Below are 19979 nucleotides of genomic sequence, written 5' to 3' on the forward strand. Positions count from 1 at the left end.
GGCTACAGCCAGCCATGATTGCACTGCTGCACTCCAACCTGGGCCACAAAGCAGTATTTCATTTGTTCACAACCAACTTATACCAAAGTAATTTAAGAGAATTTCCCCAAAACTAAAGATAAGGTAAAATTAAATCATATTAAATATTAACAGAAATTTAGGGAATATCATGATTTTAACTAATGCTTATATGTTCTCTGTTATTACAAATTTGAATTATTTAAACGTTTTCTTCTCTATAATGGAAATTTTCATTTAAATTAAAATTTTAAAACAGTACAGTATACACATAATCATTTCACCTGACCCAAAAAGTAATTCCATAAACTCCAAGTTGTTCCTCTAGTCCACAGTTTCACTCCCCAGAAGCAGCCACTAATAAAGATGTCTTGTTCGAAATGGCTCTGGTTCATAAATATCAGCACCAATCTGTACATGCATGAACGCACACATAATCATAGTAGAGATCTTGGTATCTGAGCATTAATACATCTTTTCTGTTATCAATTCACAGTATTTCATTCTATATGCCATGATTTAATTAACATGAATAAAGGTGTTTTTCAATAAAATTTTCATATATTCCCTTTCAGGCAGCTGACATTGAAAATTTTTAAACAATTGATTTTCCAACTAACTGATTCCTCATTTTCCTCTACCAGGCCAAAAAGGATACGCGCTTTCCTGGTCTTTCAGTCCCTAAAATAGAATCATAAAATAGCAAAGCAGCCTTTCTATAGCTGTAGAGGTAACTTGTCGTCTCTCTTCTTCTGATATCTTGACAAAAACAGCTGTTTAAATGATTTCCATTTCCACTGTGGCTTTTTAAAAAACCCAACAACAAACAAATTTAAGTTCTGTGAATGAACAGTTTAAGAATCATATAACTATCACTATGTATGTATATCAGACTGAGTAACTCAGAGGTTAAAGGCTGACCTTAGAAGAACTAAAAACTGTGGAAAGAAAATGAACTTAGTACGTAAGTGACATGGTCTTCCATGGTTTACACATAAAAAAACTTTCCTCCATGGGTGAAATAAACATCCATCTCAAATACATTACATGCTCATTTTAAGTTCCCACCCATAACTCAGAATATCTTTTGGAATTAATATCCTAAGTTATATCTGTGTTTTAAAAACTGACATCTTAAACAAAAAAAAAGTCCAATTTATGTTTTCAAAATTAAAACTTTTGTTTTAAAAAGTCACTGTTTTCCCACATCCATGGGCAAAGTGCATGGTTACACACAGAAGCAAATATAAGGAGGGGCTTTATAGCCCCTCTTGAAGGTGAGGTGCCCAGCAGGTTCTTCCAAAATCTTAAAGAAGCAAGTCATGTTTTCTTCTTGCTAACTGTGTACAAGACAAGTGCTTCAGGGTTCATTTTCAATGAGCTGAAGAAGAGGCAAGAATGCAGGAAGAGAACGAAGGGCATCTTTTCACTGCATCTTATATTCTCAGTGGGAGAATTATCACTATAAATCCTTAAACTAAGCCAGTCCCAGACTCCATACCTTTAACTAGGGGAATTGGCCTCCATAGTCCAGCCAAATTCCTAAAGCCCTTCTGGAGAAGGAATTCACAGAAATTTGTCTCAACGGCAGGGCAGGGCAATGCTCTTGATTTTCATTCAAATGGGCCAACCTGGGTCCTTCACTACCACTACTAATTTAGGTAAACACTGCTAGTTTAAATAGCACAAAGGAGTATAATCAAAAATCACACAACAGAATCAAAGAGCAAGTCTAAGCAATCACTAGGAGTCAGTAAAATTTAGACTGAAGAATGGTGGAAAGCAATGAAGCAAACACCATCAGGACAAAAGGAGTCTTTAAGAATGAGGTAAAGTGTTGTCAGGGGAGGATGAGAGACCGGATTTAAAAATAAAGTCGAGATATTTCAGATAAATCATGGCCTTTCCATGCAAAGCACTACACACAGCTTCTTTTTGGTCACAATAGTAAACCCAGGCAGACAACTGGCTAAAAGGACTCAACGCTTGGCTACTCGGCTACAGCCCCATAATGTCTTTCCTAATTTGAATAGTATTTTAGGAATGTTTTGTCAATGTGTCTGATGATTATTCACTTCTACGGCATTCTTCCCTTCGCCAGGATAATTATGGTCACAGTAACAATTTATTTTATAGCCAGAACATTCACAATGCTAAATGATGACTTTTTAAAAATCTGTTGGGATTCACATATTTGTCCACATTTCCTAAAAAAGGAAAACAAACAAAAAAAAGTTAATTTTAACAATTGTTGCTCATAGCAACACAGGACAAAAGATTTTTCACATGCATAATCTAGGCATTTAATTAAAATTCACAAACTTGGATCTCAAACCAAGTCAAATGTAGAACCGTAGGAAAACAAAGACTCAGATATGCAATATAGTTTCAGCTGCCATAAAGACAGAAAAAAAAGGGGAGCAACCTGTGACAGGGATAACAAATGTACAAATGAAGATTCCTCTGTAACTACCGTTTGGTGACCGCTTGTACACTTCCAGGTAAGTTTCATGGCATAAGTAATCAAACAAAAACATGCCACACTCCCTCTGAGTTTTCATCACTTCCTATATTTGAAGGCTCTTTACCCTGAATCCAAATCTAAGCTGTTCAAAGCAAACTATAATGTGCCAATTTGCTGAAAGAAATTATTTTCCTCCTAGACTGATGCTTGACTATAAGAGTAGATGTAAAAAAAAGATCTGTAAACAGCTGGGCGTGGTGGCTCATGCCTATAATCCCAGCACTTTGGGAGGCCCAGACAAGCGGATCAGGAGGTCAGGAGTTCAAGACCAGCCTGGCAAAAGTGGTGAAACCCTGTCTCTACTAAAAAATACAAAAATGAGCCAAGCATGGTGGCATGAGCTTATAGTCCCAGCTACTCAGGAGGCTGAGGCAGGAGAATCGCTTGAACCTGGAAAGCAGTGGTTGCAGTGAGCCAAGATCATGCCATTGCACTCCAGCCTGGGCGACAGAGTGAGAATCCATCTAAAAAAAAAATCCCTAAGCAAGGTCTGCAGTTTGGGTATGGTGGCTAACGCCTGTAATCCCAGCACTTTGGAGGCTGGTGCAGGAGGATCCCTTAAGCTCAAGAGTTCAAGACCAGCCTGGACAACATAGGGACACCCTGTCTCTTTGTTTAAAAAACAAAAAGACAAAGCTTTGTAATTTATATGTTTGTGGGAAAATCAAGGCTTTCCCCGACTATAGTAGACACCCATCAGGGTTTAAACTACAAAGAACTACAGAAAATAACGTGGAAGAGCTAGAACTCCACCTTATCACTTTGAAAATTCTGTCCTTCATTATCAGTTCAACTTGTCTCGAAAAGGGAGCCGATATGCAGAAGTGCAGGTGGTGTAAGTGGCACATTTGAAAAGGAAATGGTTCCACAGAAGCCTAGATCAGGAGGAAGCTGTGGTACAACATCGAACCGGTTTTAGAATCAGACACAGGACAAGAATGAAAAGGATTTACAGCATATAGATCTCCGCCTCTGAAAGAACTGAAAACACTGGAACAAGGCAGAAATGACAGAAGCAAATCAGAATTTATTTGAGCAACTAATATTCACAAGACATTGTGCTGGGTATCCAGCAAGGGAGGATAAATAATACTGTGCATGATTTAACTACACCTAGAGCCTATGACCTAGTTTGGGAAAATACAAAGTAAATTCTGAAAAAGTAATAGTTCAATTCAAGGAGTCAAAATAGAATACACATGTAGTTTCAATACAGATGCTAAAAACAAGTAGCAGAAGAATTACGTACTAGAAGACTATGGGTAGCTAAGTTGTTAAGGCAAACTTTAAGTGATGAAACTTCAGCTAAATCCTGAAGGAAGCAGTATCTTCCAAACCCAGTTAGGAGGCCAAAGGCCCTTCCTAGCAGTAATCAAAGGCAGTACATTGTTAGATGCACAGCTTGGAAGTCAGACAGACACGCTTGACAGCTTTGTGCCCTTAGACAAGTCACTTAAACCTCTTAAGTCTCAGTTTCCTAAAATGGGAATAATAATGGTACTATCAAAGTCTCTTTTATTCAACAGTTACTAAGAACTTGCACAATGCTGAGCATTGGGAAACAACCGTGAATAAGACAGACACAGTACCTACCCTAACGAAGCTTGAGATAAATATGTGAAGTGCTCTTCACATAACATATATTATGGTACTCGTCATCATCATCTTTAGCACAGTGGTGAAAAGTCTAAGATGTGTTCCAATGATGCTGCAGAAACAGACACATACACCAATGGAACAGGTTAAAGAAATCAGAAATAAAGTCACACACCTACAACCACCCGGTCTTTGACAAAGTTGACAAAAATGAGCAACACGAAGAGCACTCCCTATTCAATCAAAGGTGCTGGGATAACCGGCTAGCCATATGCATAAGACTGAAACTGGACCCCTTCCTATAACCATATACAAAAATCAACTAGAGCTGGATTAAACACTTGAATGTAAAACCTAAAACTATAAAACTCTAGAAGAAAACCTAAGAAATACCATTCTGGACATGGGCCTTGGCAAAGATTTCATGGCAAAAGTGCCAAAAGCAGCTGCAGCAAAAATGAAAACCAACAAATGGAACCTAATTAAAGAGCTTCTGCACAGCAAAAGAAACTATCAACAGAGCAAACAACCTACAGAATTGGAGAAAATACATGCAAACTATGCATCTGACAAAGATCTGATATTCACAACATAAATCAACAAGCAAAAAACAACCAACCCCATAAAAAAAATGGGCAATGGACATGAACAGACACTTCTCAAAAGACCATACATGCTACCAATAGGCATATGAAAAAATTCTCAACATCAGTGATTAGAGAAATGCGAATCAAAACCACAATGAGATACTATCTCACACCAGTCAAAATGGCTATTATAAAATAGTCAAAAGATGCTGGCCAGGTTACAGAGAAAAGGGAATGCTAAAACACCACTAGTAGGAATGTAAACTAGTTCAGCCACTGTGGGAAGCAGTTTGGAGATTTCTCAAAGAACTTAAAATAGAACTGCCATCCAACCCAGCAACCCTTTACTGGGTATATACCCAAAGGAATACAAATCATTCTACCATAAAGACACATGCACATTTATGTTCACTGCAGCACTATTCACAATAGCTAAGACAGAGAATCAACCTAAATGCCCATCAAGGGTAGACTTTATAAAGAAAATGCAGTACATATACACCATGGAATACTATGCTGCCATACAAAAGAATGAAATCATGATCTTTGGAACAACATGGATAGAGCTAGAGGCCATTATCCTAAGCAAATTAACACAGGAACAGAAAACTAAATACTGTGTGTTCTTACTTACAAGTGGGAACTGAACACTGAGTACACATGGAAACTAAAAGGGAACAACAGACATCACAGCCTATTTGAGAGTGGAAGGTGGGAGGAGGGTGAGAATCAAAAGATACCTACGAGGATTAGTTGGGTATGGTGGTCCATGACTGTATTTCCAGCTATTTAGGAGGCTGAGACATGAGAATCACTTGTACCTGGGAGGCAGAGGTTACAGGGAACAGAGATCTCACCACTGTACTCCAGCCTAGGCAACAAAGTGAGACTCTGTCTCAAAAATAAACAAATAAACAAACAACCTATGGGGTACTATGTTTATTACCTGGGTGATGAAATAATATATACACCAAACCCCCACAACATGCTATTTACCCACATAACAAATCCACATGTGCACTCTGTAAACCCAAAATAAAAGCTGGAAATTAAAAAAAAAAAAAAGGTATGAGTGAAAACCAATAAACCATTTTAGCTGAAGCAAGATTTCACAAAAAAATATTGCCATGTCTCAAGGCTCAATCCTGGAACCTCTCCTTTTCCTCTCTTCCAATAATCTCATCCTATCCCACAATGTTAAATACTACCTATGTATAACCCAATTTAGTATCTCTAGCTCTGAGCTGTCTTCTGAACTCCAGATTCTATACCCAGGTGTCTACTGGATTTCTCTATTTGTATGTCTTCATAGGCATCTCACACCTTGTATTAACCCATTCTTACATTGCTAAAGAAACACCTGAAATGGGGTAATTCCAAGGAAAAGAGGTTTAATTGGAGCTATGACTTCTGCAGGCTATACAGAAAGCATGGCCCGAGCACCTGCTCAGCTTCTGGGGAGAGCATCAGGAAGCTTACAATCATGGTGGAAGGCAAAAGAGGAGCACGCACGTCACATGGCTAGAGCAGGAACAAGAAAGGGTGGTGGCGGGGAGGTGGTGCCATACACTTAAACAACCAGATACTGCAAGAACTCACTCACTACTCGAGGACAGCACCAAGTCATGAAGGATTCACTCCCATAACCGGAACACCTCCTACCAGACCCTACCTCCAACAATTAGGAATTACAAATTACAATAGTGGGGACACATATTCAAACCCATACATCAGAAACAGAACTCTGGATTAGCAATCCAAATGACTACCTACCAACCACATTCTCCCTTTGTCTTCCCCTAAGAGTAAATCTTTTATTCTCTCTTTTCCTCAGGCCTCATGTACCCACATCATGAGCAAGTTCCTGCATTTTTACCTAAAAAACATAGGCCAAATCCATTCACTGCTCCCCACTGCCAAAGCCATCATTCTGGTGCAAGCTCTGATTGTTTCTCACCCAGATTATCTCACTAAAAAAAGTCTCTAATTCCTTCTCCAAAGAGCAATGATGTCTTTTTAAAAATAAGATCTTTTAAAAAAAAGAAAGGCCAGGCACAGTGGCTCACACCTGACCTCGAACTCCTGACCTCAGGTGATCCACCCACCTCGGCCTCCCAAAGTGCTATGATTACACATGTGGGCCACAGTGCCCAGTGGAACTAAATTTTTAACTTAATTTTAATTAGTTTAACTTTAAATAGCCACATACTCCTAGAAGGCACATAGTTGAAATTGCAGGGCTAGTACTTCTACTTAGCCTTTTCTTCTGCCTAGACTACTCTTCCCCCCAGATCCTCACGTGAATGGCTCCTTCTTATCCCCATAGCTCAGTTGCCAGCTCCTCAGAAAGGCCTTTCCTGACCACCTAACCCAAAGCAGCGCCCACTGACACTATTTCACCTTGGTTATTTTAATCAAAGCACATTCACTACTATCTTTATAATGTGTTTGCCTTCCCCAAAGTAGAATATAAAATCCACGAAAATAGGCTGAGTGCGATGGCTCTTGCCTATAAACCCAGCAGGAGGTCAAGGTGGGTGGATCATGAGGTCAGGAGTTCAAGACCAGCCTGGCCAAAACAGTGAAACCCTGTCTCTCCTAAAAATACAAAAATCAGCTGGGCATGGTGGCACGTGCCTGTAGTACCAGCTACTCAAGAGGCTGAGGCAGCAGAATCACTTGAACCTGGGAGGCGGAGGTTGTGGTGAGCCGAGATCATGCCACTGCACTCCAGCATGGGCAACAGAGCAAGACTCTTTCTCAAAAAAAAAAAAAATCCATGAAAATAGAGATCTTACCTATTTCAGTCAACACTGTGTCCTTGAAATATATGTGCTAGGCATATAGTATTTCAATAAATGTGTGATGAATAGTTTGACTGAGTGAGTGAGTGAGTGAGTGAGTGAGTGAGTGAGTGAGTGAGTGAGTGACTAAGCAGTCAAGTCAGTCAACTAGGCTGGGGACAAATGATTGAAGTTACTGGCAGAAGAAAAAAGTCCTTCAAATGTATATATTTCATTTCTATGGGTGTACAGGGCTCCGCTGTGTTCTTGAGTGTCCCCATGGGGACAGGGAATCTAAGCAGTGAGCATGAAGGAGCACACACAAATATCTCTATCCTCTATCCTCAAATAACTCAGAATCAATTTTATAAAAACATGATTGATGCAGACCCACACAAGCTCCTTACATGATACATGAGGAAATCTCTCAAGAATTCATCTGCATACATTCTGCAGGCATACCTTTACGGGTAAATAAAGGACTGAAAGTGGAGTCAGACAATCAAGTTAGTTTTGTAGTCTTTTGATCTACAATAGCAAACCAGGGCACTGATGTTAAGTTAAACATTCTGCCAAGTTAAATACTGGTTTATAGTCATGCTGTCTTACGAGAAATATCATTAGCTATGTCATTCAGCAGGGAGGCAAAGAGAAGAAAGTAAATGATCTGGCCGGGCATGGGGGCTCACGCCTGTAATCCCAGCACTTTGGGAGGCCACAGTGGGGGAACTGCTTAAGGCCAGGACTTGGAGACCAGCCTGGGCAACATGGTGAAACCCTGACTCTACAAAAAATACAAAAAAACTTAGCCAGGTTTGGTGCTGCACCCCTGTAGTCCCAGCTACTGAGGAGGCTGAGGTGGGAGGATCACCTGAGCCCAGGGAGATTCAGGGTGCAATGAGTAGTGATCTTGCCACTACACGGACCTGGTCTCAAAAAAAACAGAAAGTAAATGATCTGTTTCTATCAAATTCAAACACTGATAACCAGCAGATAAGAAAAGAACATATAGTGTGGACAGGATTACTGACTGGCCCAAAAGTACACCTAGACCAGTAAGTCAACAAAACTGATAACACAGTGATACTACGTACAAAGTAGATTCCACACATTCATTTACTGTCATAGTTTCAAAGAAAAAAGAAGACTGGAATTCTAATGCATCTCTATTAAAAACCAAAATGCTAAGGAAAACTGCAGAGATTCAAGTTTCACACTAAATGAAACTGCATGTTCTTCAAATCTTTTGCAGTCAAAGTTGTCTACCACATTTTAAACTTCATTGAATATCACTGCCACTTCATAAAATTACCTTCTTATAAAATGCATAATCATCAATAAAGTGAACAACGTATTCTACAGTCCATTAGTAAGTCAGAATTTTAATCAGGGGTTTGCAGCACCAATCTCTGTAACTCAACATTTACCTCTGCTGTCCACATTCAGACCTGGTGACCAATACAACCCAGGCCACACTAGAAAACCACACTTCACATGCAGCAGGAGCAAAGTTCACACCGAAAGAAAGCCTCTTTGCCTTCCAAATCTTGACATCCTCATTTTCACAAAAATACCAGTGATGACTATTTTCATAATATAATGTCTATGCTTCTTTAAATTTAAAATTGCTACCTCCACTCCTAGTAAAACCAAAGTACAAATGTACTCCTCAATTCAAAGGCTGTATTGGCACCACTGTAATTCCTCAGGAGCTACAGGAGTGAAAAAACAGCTCCCAATACATACCTCTGTTAGCGCAGGACTACCCCACTTCTAAGCTGGCTCCATCTTGGAACCATGATTTCTTTACTGACGTTAGAGCAAACAGTATAGGAAAAATTACTGACAAAGAAAAATTTAGCTCTACAGAGCAGCCTTTGGGACATGCCTGAAAGTGACAGGCATCAGCTCTGTATAGTAAGGACAGCATATGGGATAATTTTTTGCTTGATCATCACCAACTTTGTAATTTTATAAATATTATCTATGCCACAAGAAAGTCACTATTTCTAACTACCAAAGCATAATACCATAATATTTATACTTCCAACAGTAAAGTATAAACAAACAACTATGGGCCAGGCGCGGTGGCTCAAGCCTGTAATCCCAGCACTTTGGGAGGCCGAGGCGGGTGGATCACGAGGTCAAGAGATCGAGACCATCCTGGTCAACATGGTGAAACCCCGTCTCTACTAAAAATACAAAAAATTAGCTGGGCATGGTGGCGCGTGCCTGTAATCCCAGCTACTCAGGGGGCTGAGGAAGGAGAATTGCCTGAACCCAGGAGGCGGAGGTTGCGGTGAGCCGAGATCGCGCCATTGCACTCCAGCCTGGGTAACAAGAGCGAAGCTCCGTCTCAAAAAAAAAAATAAACAAACAACTATGGTATTTCCAAAAATTCGTTTTGCCTGTTTTTGTCATGTCCTTATGCACAATTCTCAAGAATTACATAGCAGCGCCTGGCATCTGGTAACTTTACTGAGTGACCAGGGTTGAGCTGTCTCTACACCACAAAAACTATCTCTGCTTTATGCCCTGCCATGGCAAAGCCAGGTTCCCAAAGATGTCTCTTGATTTTCCATCAAAATAATCATGAGGTATACAGAGTCCACAGGCTGCTACATTTGACCAGGGACCCATGAACTCACTCTCACCTTAAGAGTAACAGACGTATTTATTTCCACTACCATCAGGTCCAGCCACTTCAAAGAATCACTTTGGAAAACTAAGTAACATGCTGCATTCCCTTGTTAAAAAAAAAAAGTAACATGAGATACAAGATGACTCCTCAAGCTCAGCACCCATGTCTGACTTGCCTTTGTCCCACACAGTACCTACAGTCCAAATCCCTTGTGCATACATCAGGGGTTCCCAACCCCCAGGCCACAGACTGGTACCAGTAGTGACCTGTTAGGAACTGGGCCACAGAGCAGGAGGTGTGTGGTGCAAGCAAGTGTTACCGCCTGAGCTCTGCCTCCTGTCAGACCAGTGGTGGCATCAAATTCTCAGAGGGGAGGGAACCCTGTGATGAACCACACATGTGAGGAATCTAGGCTGTGCACTCCTATGAGAATCTAACAAATGCCTGATGATCTGAGATAGAAGTTTCATCCTGAAACCATCCCCTGCAACTCCCCCATCCCATTCTGTGGTAAAATTGTCTTCCACGAAACCAGCCCCTAGTGCCGAAAAGGTTGGGGACTGCTGGCATAAAAGAACATGCAATGATCACTGATTCATGTGGCATTTTATCACAAAAGGTTAATATTTATAGAAACATTTAAAAAATATTTCTATAAAATTTTTTAAGACAATGGCAGACTTTTTCTGTAAAGGGTCAAAATAAACATTCCAGGCTTTGTGAATCACATTCCGTCTCTGTCACATACTCTTCTTCATCTTTGTTTGTTTACAACCTTTCATGATCTAAAATCCATTCTTAGCTGGAGGGCTAAAATGAGGCCTACGGAGCAGAATGTTCATATAAACAAACAAACATTGTTACACTTCCACTAAAGAAAACCACTTCATTTTGTGTGATTTTTAAGAAGTTTTTTAAAATAAACTTTTTCTAAATAAGTTTTATCCATACGTCTTTGTTCAAAAAACAAAAATGAAGTTTTAGATTTATAGGAAAAAGAAAAAATTAGTGTAGAGAGTTGCCATACATAATCCACACTTACTTTTCTGTTAGCAAGGTACATCTATTAAAATTAATAAAATTAACTACAATCCATACTTTATCCAGATTTCCTTAGTTTACACCTTTTTCTAGTCCACGACTCCCCCCTACCCCCAGGGCACATGACATTTATTCTTGGTGTCTCCTTATGCTCCTCTTGGCTGTGACAGTTTCTCAGACTTCCCTTGACAGTTTTGAGGAGTACTGGTGAGGTATTTTATAGGATGCCCCTCTACTGGGATCTAGTAGGTATTTTTCTCAAGATTAGATTGGAGTTACTATGGTTTTGGAGGAGAAACACCACAAAGACAAAATGCCATTGCCATCACGTCACATCAAGGGTGGATCAGCAGGACTTAGAGCCTTGACATTTATTTCCCTTGATCACCTAATGGAGGCTGTGCTTGTCAGGTTTGTGCCATTTTTTTTTTAAAAACAATGAACAAAAATAAATTTAATTATTCACATATATAACTAGCTAAAAGGAAAAGCCTTAACATGTCAAATCATTTTGAATAAGCTGATGTATATACACACTGCATATGTGACTGACACCAATGCCTCATAAAATATATCACATTTGAGAAAAGGAAAAAAATTAATACACACTTTGCCAATATATCCTGCTTTTAATTCCTTTCAACTGTTTTCCCTCTGAGTGTTTAGGAAGAAGGTACCCACAGGCTGAATTATAGGAATATAGAGAAAATTTAAGAGACAATACACAAAATTTTCTTTCACTTTTTAAATGATGATTATGTGCACTAGATTGGCGACAAGCTGAGCTGGGACCAAATCTTATCCATCTTTATCTCCCAGAGTCCAGGATACCTGGCTGGTTGATACAATAAAAACTGTTAATTAATGTATATCCATAACGTCAGTGTTAAATCACTCAAAGCAGTCAGACAGGGGGAAAAGGGAAGAGCAATGTAAGACTAAAAGCCTTGAATTTCTCTTACCTTTTTACTGGTCAAGTAAGAATGAGAGCACACAAACAAAAAGGTGAGCAGAATAGCAATGGCTATAAAAGCTAAAATAAAGAGGGAAGACCTGGGTCAAATTAAGGCTATCAAAACACTCTGAAGAGATAAACGCAAATCAACACCCACCAGATCCTACCTCACACCCACTAGAATAACTTTAAAAAAAGAAAAGAAAGAAGTCAGGCCAGGTGGTGGCTCACATCTGTAATCCTAGCACTTTAGGAGACCAAGGTAGGCAGATCACTTGGGGTCAAAAGTTCTAGACCAGCCTGGCCAACGTGGTGAAACCCCATTTCTACTAAAAATACAAAAATTAGCCAGGAATGGTGGCTTGTATCTATAATCCCAGCTTGTGAGGCTGAAGTGGGAGGATCTCCTGAACCCTGGAAGCGGAGCTGGAGGCTGCAGTGAGCCGAGATCACCACTGCCCTCTAGCCTGGGCACCACTGCACTCCAGCCTGGGCGAGAAAGACAGACTCCATCTCAAAAAAAGAAAGAAAAGAAGAAAACAAATGAAAAAAAAGAGGGAGGGAGGGAAGGCTGGTGAGAATGCAGAAGAACTTGCACACTCATGGGAATGTAAAATGGTGGAAATCAGTCTGGCAGTCCCCTGAAACAGTTAGACACAAACTTGCCGTATGACCCAGCAACTCCACTTCTAGATATGTATACACTGAAGAGAACCGAAGCCGCACACTCATAGAAAAACTGTGCAGGGATATTCAGAGCAGCATCATTCATAAAAGCCAAAGAGTAGAAACAACCCAAATGCCCATCAGCTAATGAAAGTACAAAATACGGTATGTCCACATAATTGAATATTATCAAGTCATGAAAAAGGATGCAGTAGCACCAGTAAATGCTACCACATGAACCTTGAAAGCATTAGGCTAAGAAAAAAGAAGCCAGATACAAAGGGAGACAAATGTTATTATCCCATTTATATAAAACTTCCAGAATAGGCTAATCCAGAGATACAAAGTAGATCAGTTGTTGCAAAAGGCTGTAGAGATGGGAGAAGAATGACAAGTGAGTTCTTAATAGGTACGGGGTGTTGTTTTGGGAGTGTTGAAAGTGTTCAGGAGTTACACAGTGTTTATGGTTTCATAACGATGAGTATACTAAAAACTACTCAGGTGTAGTATTCAAAATGGTTAAAAATAATGAATTTTAGGCTGAGTGATTTTTTTTTTTATCTCAGTAAAAATAAAATAATTGGGAAAAATCACTGAAGATATTGAAAACATTGTGAACCTATATTTTGATAAATCATTTGTAACCATAACTTATATACACACTGGGCCTTTAAAAATCCCTTTCCTCTTCTACATTATTCTGTGGTAACTTTTTTAATACCAGGAGTTTCAAAAATGCGTGAAGAAACAAGTCCAAAATTCTAACTCAAGATCAGTTCAAACAATTTCAATCAAGTTCATAGGAATCAGGGCATATACATATAGAGACTCAAGCTCTGTCAAAAAGAATTCACAGTGTATTAGGGCCAACACTGTTTCCTGCTAATTTAATAACTCCTCCATCAGCAAGAATAAGCTGGCCATGCCCCTCCAAAGTGATAACCTCATTTTCCTACAGACATGTACTGAAAATAACTAAGCAAGAGACATTTACAAGGCAATGCAGGGCCAGGCAGTGTGGGCCAGCAGACAACTCCCAGCCTTTTCCTAGTCCACTGGGGCTTCTGCTGATTTCATTTAAATCCAACTTGCTTGAAGGCCACACGTCACAACGGCTGACAATGTAGATGAAGCTTAGGGATTTGCAGCTCAAAATAAATAACATATTTAAAGATAATAGTCTTTTGTGGCCAGGTACGGTGGCTCACGCCTGCAATCCCCGCTCTTTTGGAGGCTGAGGTGGGCGGGTCACTTGAGGTCAGGCGTTGGAGACCAGCATGGCCAACATGGTGAAACTGTGTCTCTACTAAAAACAAAAGTTAGCCAGGTGCAGGGTGTCACACACCTGTAATCCCAGCTACTCAGGAGACTGAGGCAAGAGAACTGCTTGAACTCACGAGGCACAGGTTGTTGCAAGGAGCCAGGATCGTGCCACTGCACTCCAGCGTGGGTGACAGAGCAAACTCTGTCTCAAAAAATTAATAAATATTTGTTTTCTTTAAAAAGCAATTATTGTCCTGAGTCTTTCAACAAAATTAAACAGCAAGATATAGACTATTAATGTCACTGAAGAAATCTGAGTCCTTCAAATATACTAAGCAACTACAGTACTGTTCACTCCAGCAAGCATTATACCAAACTGTGTTAAAAATGATTTTCTTTTGGAATTTTTGGAAGACAGCATCGTTTAAATTAGGCCTTCCTAGAGAGATTTTTTTTTTAAATCCTCTTTTAACAACCTCTCCACAGTTCAAATACTATAATCACTCAAATAATTCACAGTAACCACTTGGCACCCAGACTCACAGCCTGCTGGAAAGGAACAATTCCAGCAGTCTATGACAATGGCAGTTGTGATTAAGACTATCAAAGCTCATTTTGTTTTCTTTGCTCTTGTAAGTAATTCTCATATTTATACTATTACTCAAAATGCAACAGCTCAATTCTCTCATTATTTTAAATCTAACTGGAAAATCAATTGTCTCTGTTGGTGGTTATGGGTTTGTTTTTTGAAAGCCCAACAGGAAGAAATTAGAAATAAGACAGTAGCTCAACTAATATTCTTGCATTAATTGAATAAACTGTCTTCATTAACTAACCAACATTTATTTAATATCTACCATGTACAAAAAATTCAAAAAGCAGGAATAAGCAATTAGGGACTCAAGGAGTTTACACTCTAGCAGTGGGTTGACAGAAATTACAAACTTCGCCAGCCTGGCCAGCATAGTGAGATCCCGTCTCTAACCAAAAAAAAATACAAAAAATGGCCAGATGTGGTGGCTCACACCTGTAATCCCAGCACTTTAGTAGGCAGAGGCAGGCAGATCACAAGGTCAGGAGTTCGAGACCAGCCTGGCTAACATGGTGAAACCCCATCTCTACAAAAATACAAAAAATTAGCCAGGCATGGTGGCACGTGCCTGTAATCCCAGCTACTCAGGAAGCTGAGGCAGGAGAATCACTTGAACCTGGGAGATGAAGGTTGCAGTGAGCCCAGATTGTGCCACTGCATTCCAGCTTGGGCAGGAAGGAAAAGAAGGAAGGAGGGAGGGAGGGAAGGAAACAGAGTTCCTCAGATCGGTGTGGAGAGTCAAAAGTTAACTGTGACATCAATGATACACCCAGCTGGCACCCCCTTCCTCCCTTCTCACCCTCCCCACCCCTCAAGATGCTTTTATTCAATTAAAAGGTATAGGTTGCTCAACATCTGACCCTAGCCATAGGCCACAGATTAGCATCTATCAGTAGGTTTCAATGTAAAGTCACTTTGTGCGGTGTGATATCTTTCAGTTCAACTAGACAGAGTCCTTGTGTCTCTGGGTAACATTCAAACCAAGGATAGAAAATGAGCGAAATTCTACTACTAGGAGTTGGTAAAGCCAACTCACCCTATCTCCGAGGCCTGCCCACTCTAGCTCCCTACTCCAAAAGGCAATAAATCTAATCCATCCCACCTTTTTATTTGTTGAATTAAAAAAAAAAAAAAGAAAAAAAGCATAAGGCCATTTGGCCAAAACCTATGGCCTATCATAAACACCAACTGGTATGGGCAAAAGGTGTCCACAATGAGCAAAAAAAAAGCTTGTAAACCTACAAAATAACACTAGGGAAGTGGGCCCATGCAGGCAGGGTGGGGATTAATCACAAACAGGGAAATTTCCCTAGAATTAGCCTAGTCAGACAGCCTAAAAAATAAATGCTAGACAAACAGGTTCTGCTCCTCCATGTACTCCACCCAAAGACCCCTGAACATGCCCAAGTGGAGAGACAATTTAAAGGAATGATTAAGGACACATGCTGGAGAGTCAAGCTGTCTGGCTTTAAATCCTGGCTCCACACTTAACAAGGGCTACTTCTCTGTGACTCAGTTTCCTCATCTGTAACTGGTAGATGACGAGTGTACCTACCTCATAGGACCAATGGGAGAATGAAATGAGATCACAGTTAAAGAGCTTGGCATGCTAGCTAGCACACAATAAACACTGAAGAAATACTATCCATGCTAATATTTCTAATATTTCCAGGGTCCCTCAGTTCTTAAACTGGAATGTCAACACACACTAATACAATGAGGCTGGGCCCTAATTGTGAGCCCATGAACATCCTTATGATTGTGAGCCCACAAACATCCTTATGAAGAAGATGGCATTATCCTCATTTTAGAGCTAAAAAATGGAGGTTTAGAGGCATTCAGAAACTCAGCTAAACTTACTCAGTCAATAAGCGTAAGAGGTGGAGCAATAAAAGCTTTGCTCACATCCCAGCAAAGTTTGCATGATGTCATTTACCTCCAAAAGCTTAAAAGCAGGCTTTATTATTCTGGTATGACAACTTCTTGAATGAAGTTATGTTCTTATAAAATCCCTTAGCCTCCCCTGCTAAATTAGCATAATCACCTATAGAATCAGAAATATTCTACAAATTCTGATAGATATCAAAAACACAAAATTCTCTTTCTTAACAGAATAACATAACAAATACGCAAGGTAAATCATCGTGACCATTCTAATTAAACGGCTTTAATAGTTCAAAAGCACTGCAGACCCATAGTATATCAAGTTGTTTTTCTTTCAGGATTTGTAAGTTGATCCTGCAGAAGAATCCACACACTCCTATTGGCCTGTGTAACATCTCTCATTCCGTATGTTTGGTAAGTGTGTAACAAAACTGACAAGAGTTAATAGTTACTCCAAGTATACTTTCCCATCATCTCTTACACTATTTATTAAGATTTATTCACTTAATTACCCTAAAAGAAAATATAATCAAATTTAAACTGAGTATATCATGGTGATCTGATCTCACAGAGTATCTTTTAAAACTCTAATACTGAGATCCAGAAATATTTGTAAGTCATCAAATTTACGTCTCTAAATATTTAAGAGTGAAGAGCTGCAAGGAAAATTGGGAAAATAAAAAGCCATCTTAGTCAAAACTATTTATCCCCATTCAATGAACTGTTTACCCAGTTTCCTGAAAACAGTTCATAGTAATCACTAATCCATTAAGAGTTTAAAATAAAGGACATGCTTGACTTGTGAAAAAAGTAGTGATATGAATACACCAAGTCATATCATTTTACTCCACTTTCTGTTGACTTTACCCAGGCATTACATATTCTTGTAATGCTTTCTGGTAGACACAAATGAGGTAACATAAAACATGTAAAGTGAAGGAGAAGAGAACCTAGAATGCCTAAATATTTCAGGAATTTATTGCTATTTCAATAACCTGAACCGCCAAGTATCAGAAAGCAGAAAGAATTACCACACAACTGTAAAAGTCAAATATTTATACAGGTGCCTTAAAAGCCGCAGTTGGGTGCACACCATCAGCGCTGACATTTACTATCTGTTAAGTCGTTTCAAAGTGCAATGGCATAAGTCAAGTACCTGCTTGGTGCGTGAAGTCTACGACAACGTAGCGTAGCGCGTCTGGAGAGACCGTGAAGGTGTGATGCCTGTCATAACTTTCATCAGGCCGGCAACAGGCAGCCAGGCTGTGACAAGACCGAACCTCATCACAGGTGCCTTTTCTCATTTCAGGAGGGAAACCTAAGCCCATAGCTTCATGGATAATTGAACAAAGATTGTTCCATAAATTTATAATGTCATTTATGAGTTTCTTGTAATTGCTTTTTAGTAGCTTTCAAAAACAACATTTTTAGGGCAAAAGTAAATGAGAACACAAAGTACTTAGGTATTTCAGCTTCAAACTGAGAAAAGGGAAAATGTTAAATAGGAAAAGCACTTAAAAAGGTTACAAAGCCCAAAGGCTACATTCGATAAAAAGTTCGAATTTTCAGAAATGACAAAAGTCTGAATGTTGAAGTTATCCCTGGTGGTGTGTTATCTAAATTCACAATTAGGAATATCTCCTTAATGGATCATTTACAAATTTATAATTAGGAATGCCTCCTATTAATCTTATAACAATTCTAAGAAACTTCCTTCTAAAGGTAAAAAGAAATATGGGATACAGAAACATTTGCGAAACATCAGCTCCTGAACTAATTTTAAAACAAAGAAACCAGGCTAAGTAAGCTAAGTCAGAGCTCCTCAATACCCAACGTTCATTCCACTACATCTTCATTCCAAAGAGAATATGCCTGTTACGACCTGGGAGTGGGTTCCAGTTTTCAGGTGAAGCCTAACTCCAGGCAGTGAAACCTCCAAGCGCTTTTCTAAACTCTGAGGGGCAAAGCCAGTCACACCCACTAGCAGGGCCCGACGGGGATCGGGACCCGTTCCCAGCTCGGTACCTCCAGCCAGGCTGGGCGCCCCCGCCAAGAGCTCGCAGTCCAGGCTCGGGAGCCAAGGACGGCCCGAGGGATGCCACAGGTGGCCCGGAGGGCTCGCTCCCCACCTGGCACTGAGGCCCCAGGCCACCCCCGCCGCCCGAGGCCAAAGGTGCCCTGCAGCCTCAACATGGGCACCTCGAAACCGAGTAGAGTTCCGAACAGGGCTCAGATGGCCCCTGGGGTCCGACAGCCGGGTGTGCCGCGTCGGCCCGGGGCAGCGACTCCAGCCTCGCCTCTGGACCAGGCGCGTCGCAGGGTCCCGGAGGGGCGTCGGGAAGCGGGTGGGCGGAGGGGCCCGGGCACCCGCGGCTCCGCACCCCTCCCGGGACCCCTCGGGGCACCGCGGGCCGGCGCCACCCCCGCCCCCCCGCGCGGCCAAGTCTCCGGGACAACAGCCGCCGCGTCCCAGCGGGCCCGCGCCCCCGCGGCCGGCGCCCACCTGTCCCGGGGGTCGATCCAGCTGGTCCTCCTGGTGTTGTGGTCGATGTAGAAGACCTTGCCGTCGTAGTCCCTGGCCTCCTCCCAGCCCCGGGGCAGCGGCAGCTGACCGCTCCCGGCCCTCCTAGGCATGGTCGGCGGCCTCGCCGGCGAGCGGCGCCTCCATAGGGACCCGGCGCGGGACGCGGCGGGAACGCGGCTGCCCGGCCCGGCCGCCAACCAGCGACGCGGGCGCCGGCGAGGGGCTGAGGGGCGCGGGGCGCGGCGGAACCACGCGCGGGAGGCGCCTCAGGAAACGCTGCTCGCTGCCCCGCTGGGGATCAGTCCACCATGTCTGCGTCGGAGCCGGCGAGCGAACCCTCCTCCCCCTCGCCGCCGCTGCCTCCGCCTCTTCCTCCTCCTCCGCCCAGTCCCCCTGTGGCCGCCGAGGGTCGCGGCGCCCAGGCTGCCGGAGCCGCCGCCGTCTGGGCTCGGATCCGGGAAGCGGCGACGCGGCCGCGGCGGCGGCGGGCCCCTCATTTGCATGCGATTAGCATACGCCCGCCCGCCTCATCTGCATGCGCATTCCTCCCGCCGCATTCCTGCGCTTAACCCCGCCGCTGCCGGCGCCGCCGCTCCAGCCTGGGCGAACCGCCCGGGTGGGGCGGAGGAGGGGCCGCGGCTCCAGGTGGGAGGGAGGCGGCGGAGGAATGTGCGGCGGGTTCCCTCCCCTTGACCCCAGATACCTCCCCGGGCCAAACGCCAGAAGTTTCTGGGAATATCGCAAAAAGTCTCCGCAACCCTCTCAACCTCTCGTCTTCTAGGGAAACCACAAAACTTTCGAGAGGAAAGGGGGTGGGGTGGGAGCTCTCCTCGGAAGGAAAAACTCCCAACAAGCGGGGAGGACACAAAGGCTCCCCACGCCGCGCCCCGAGCCCCTCCTGCACC

The 19979-nt window shown here is 42.0% G+C and overlaps 1 protein-coding gene across 6 annotated transcripts in view; it reads right to left on the reverse strand.

The window, feature by feature from the left end:
• WWC2 (WW and C2 domain containing 2) overlaps positions 1–19530 on the reverse strand; it is a 227066-nt gene extending 207536 nt beyond the window's left edge. For 4 of the 6 annotated variants that reach the window (XM_035292567.3, XM_035292568.3, XM_035292565.3 and 1 more), the window contains exon 1: positions 19054–19530. Coding sequence is in view for 1 of the 6 variants with exons in the window: in XM_035292565.3 (XP_035148456.3) it covers positions 19054–19184 (131 nt within the window). In the remaining 5 variants the exon portion in view is untranslated. The remainder of the gene's footprint in view (positions 1–19053) is intronic. The other 2 variants (XM_054252748.2, XM_078366190.1) reach the window with 1 other exon arrangement.
• Between the last annotated feature and the right edge of the window lie 449 nt (positions 19531–19979).

This window comes from Callithrix jacchus, chromosome 3 (assembly GCF_049354715.1).
Source record: "Callithrix jacchus isolate 240 chromosome 3, calJac240_pri, whole genome shotgun sequence".
In the NCBI taxonomy this organism is placed as follows: domain Eukaryota; kingdom Metazoa; phylum Chordata; class Mammalia; order Primates; family Cebidae; genus Callithrix; species Callithrix jacchus.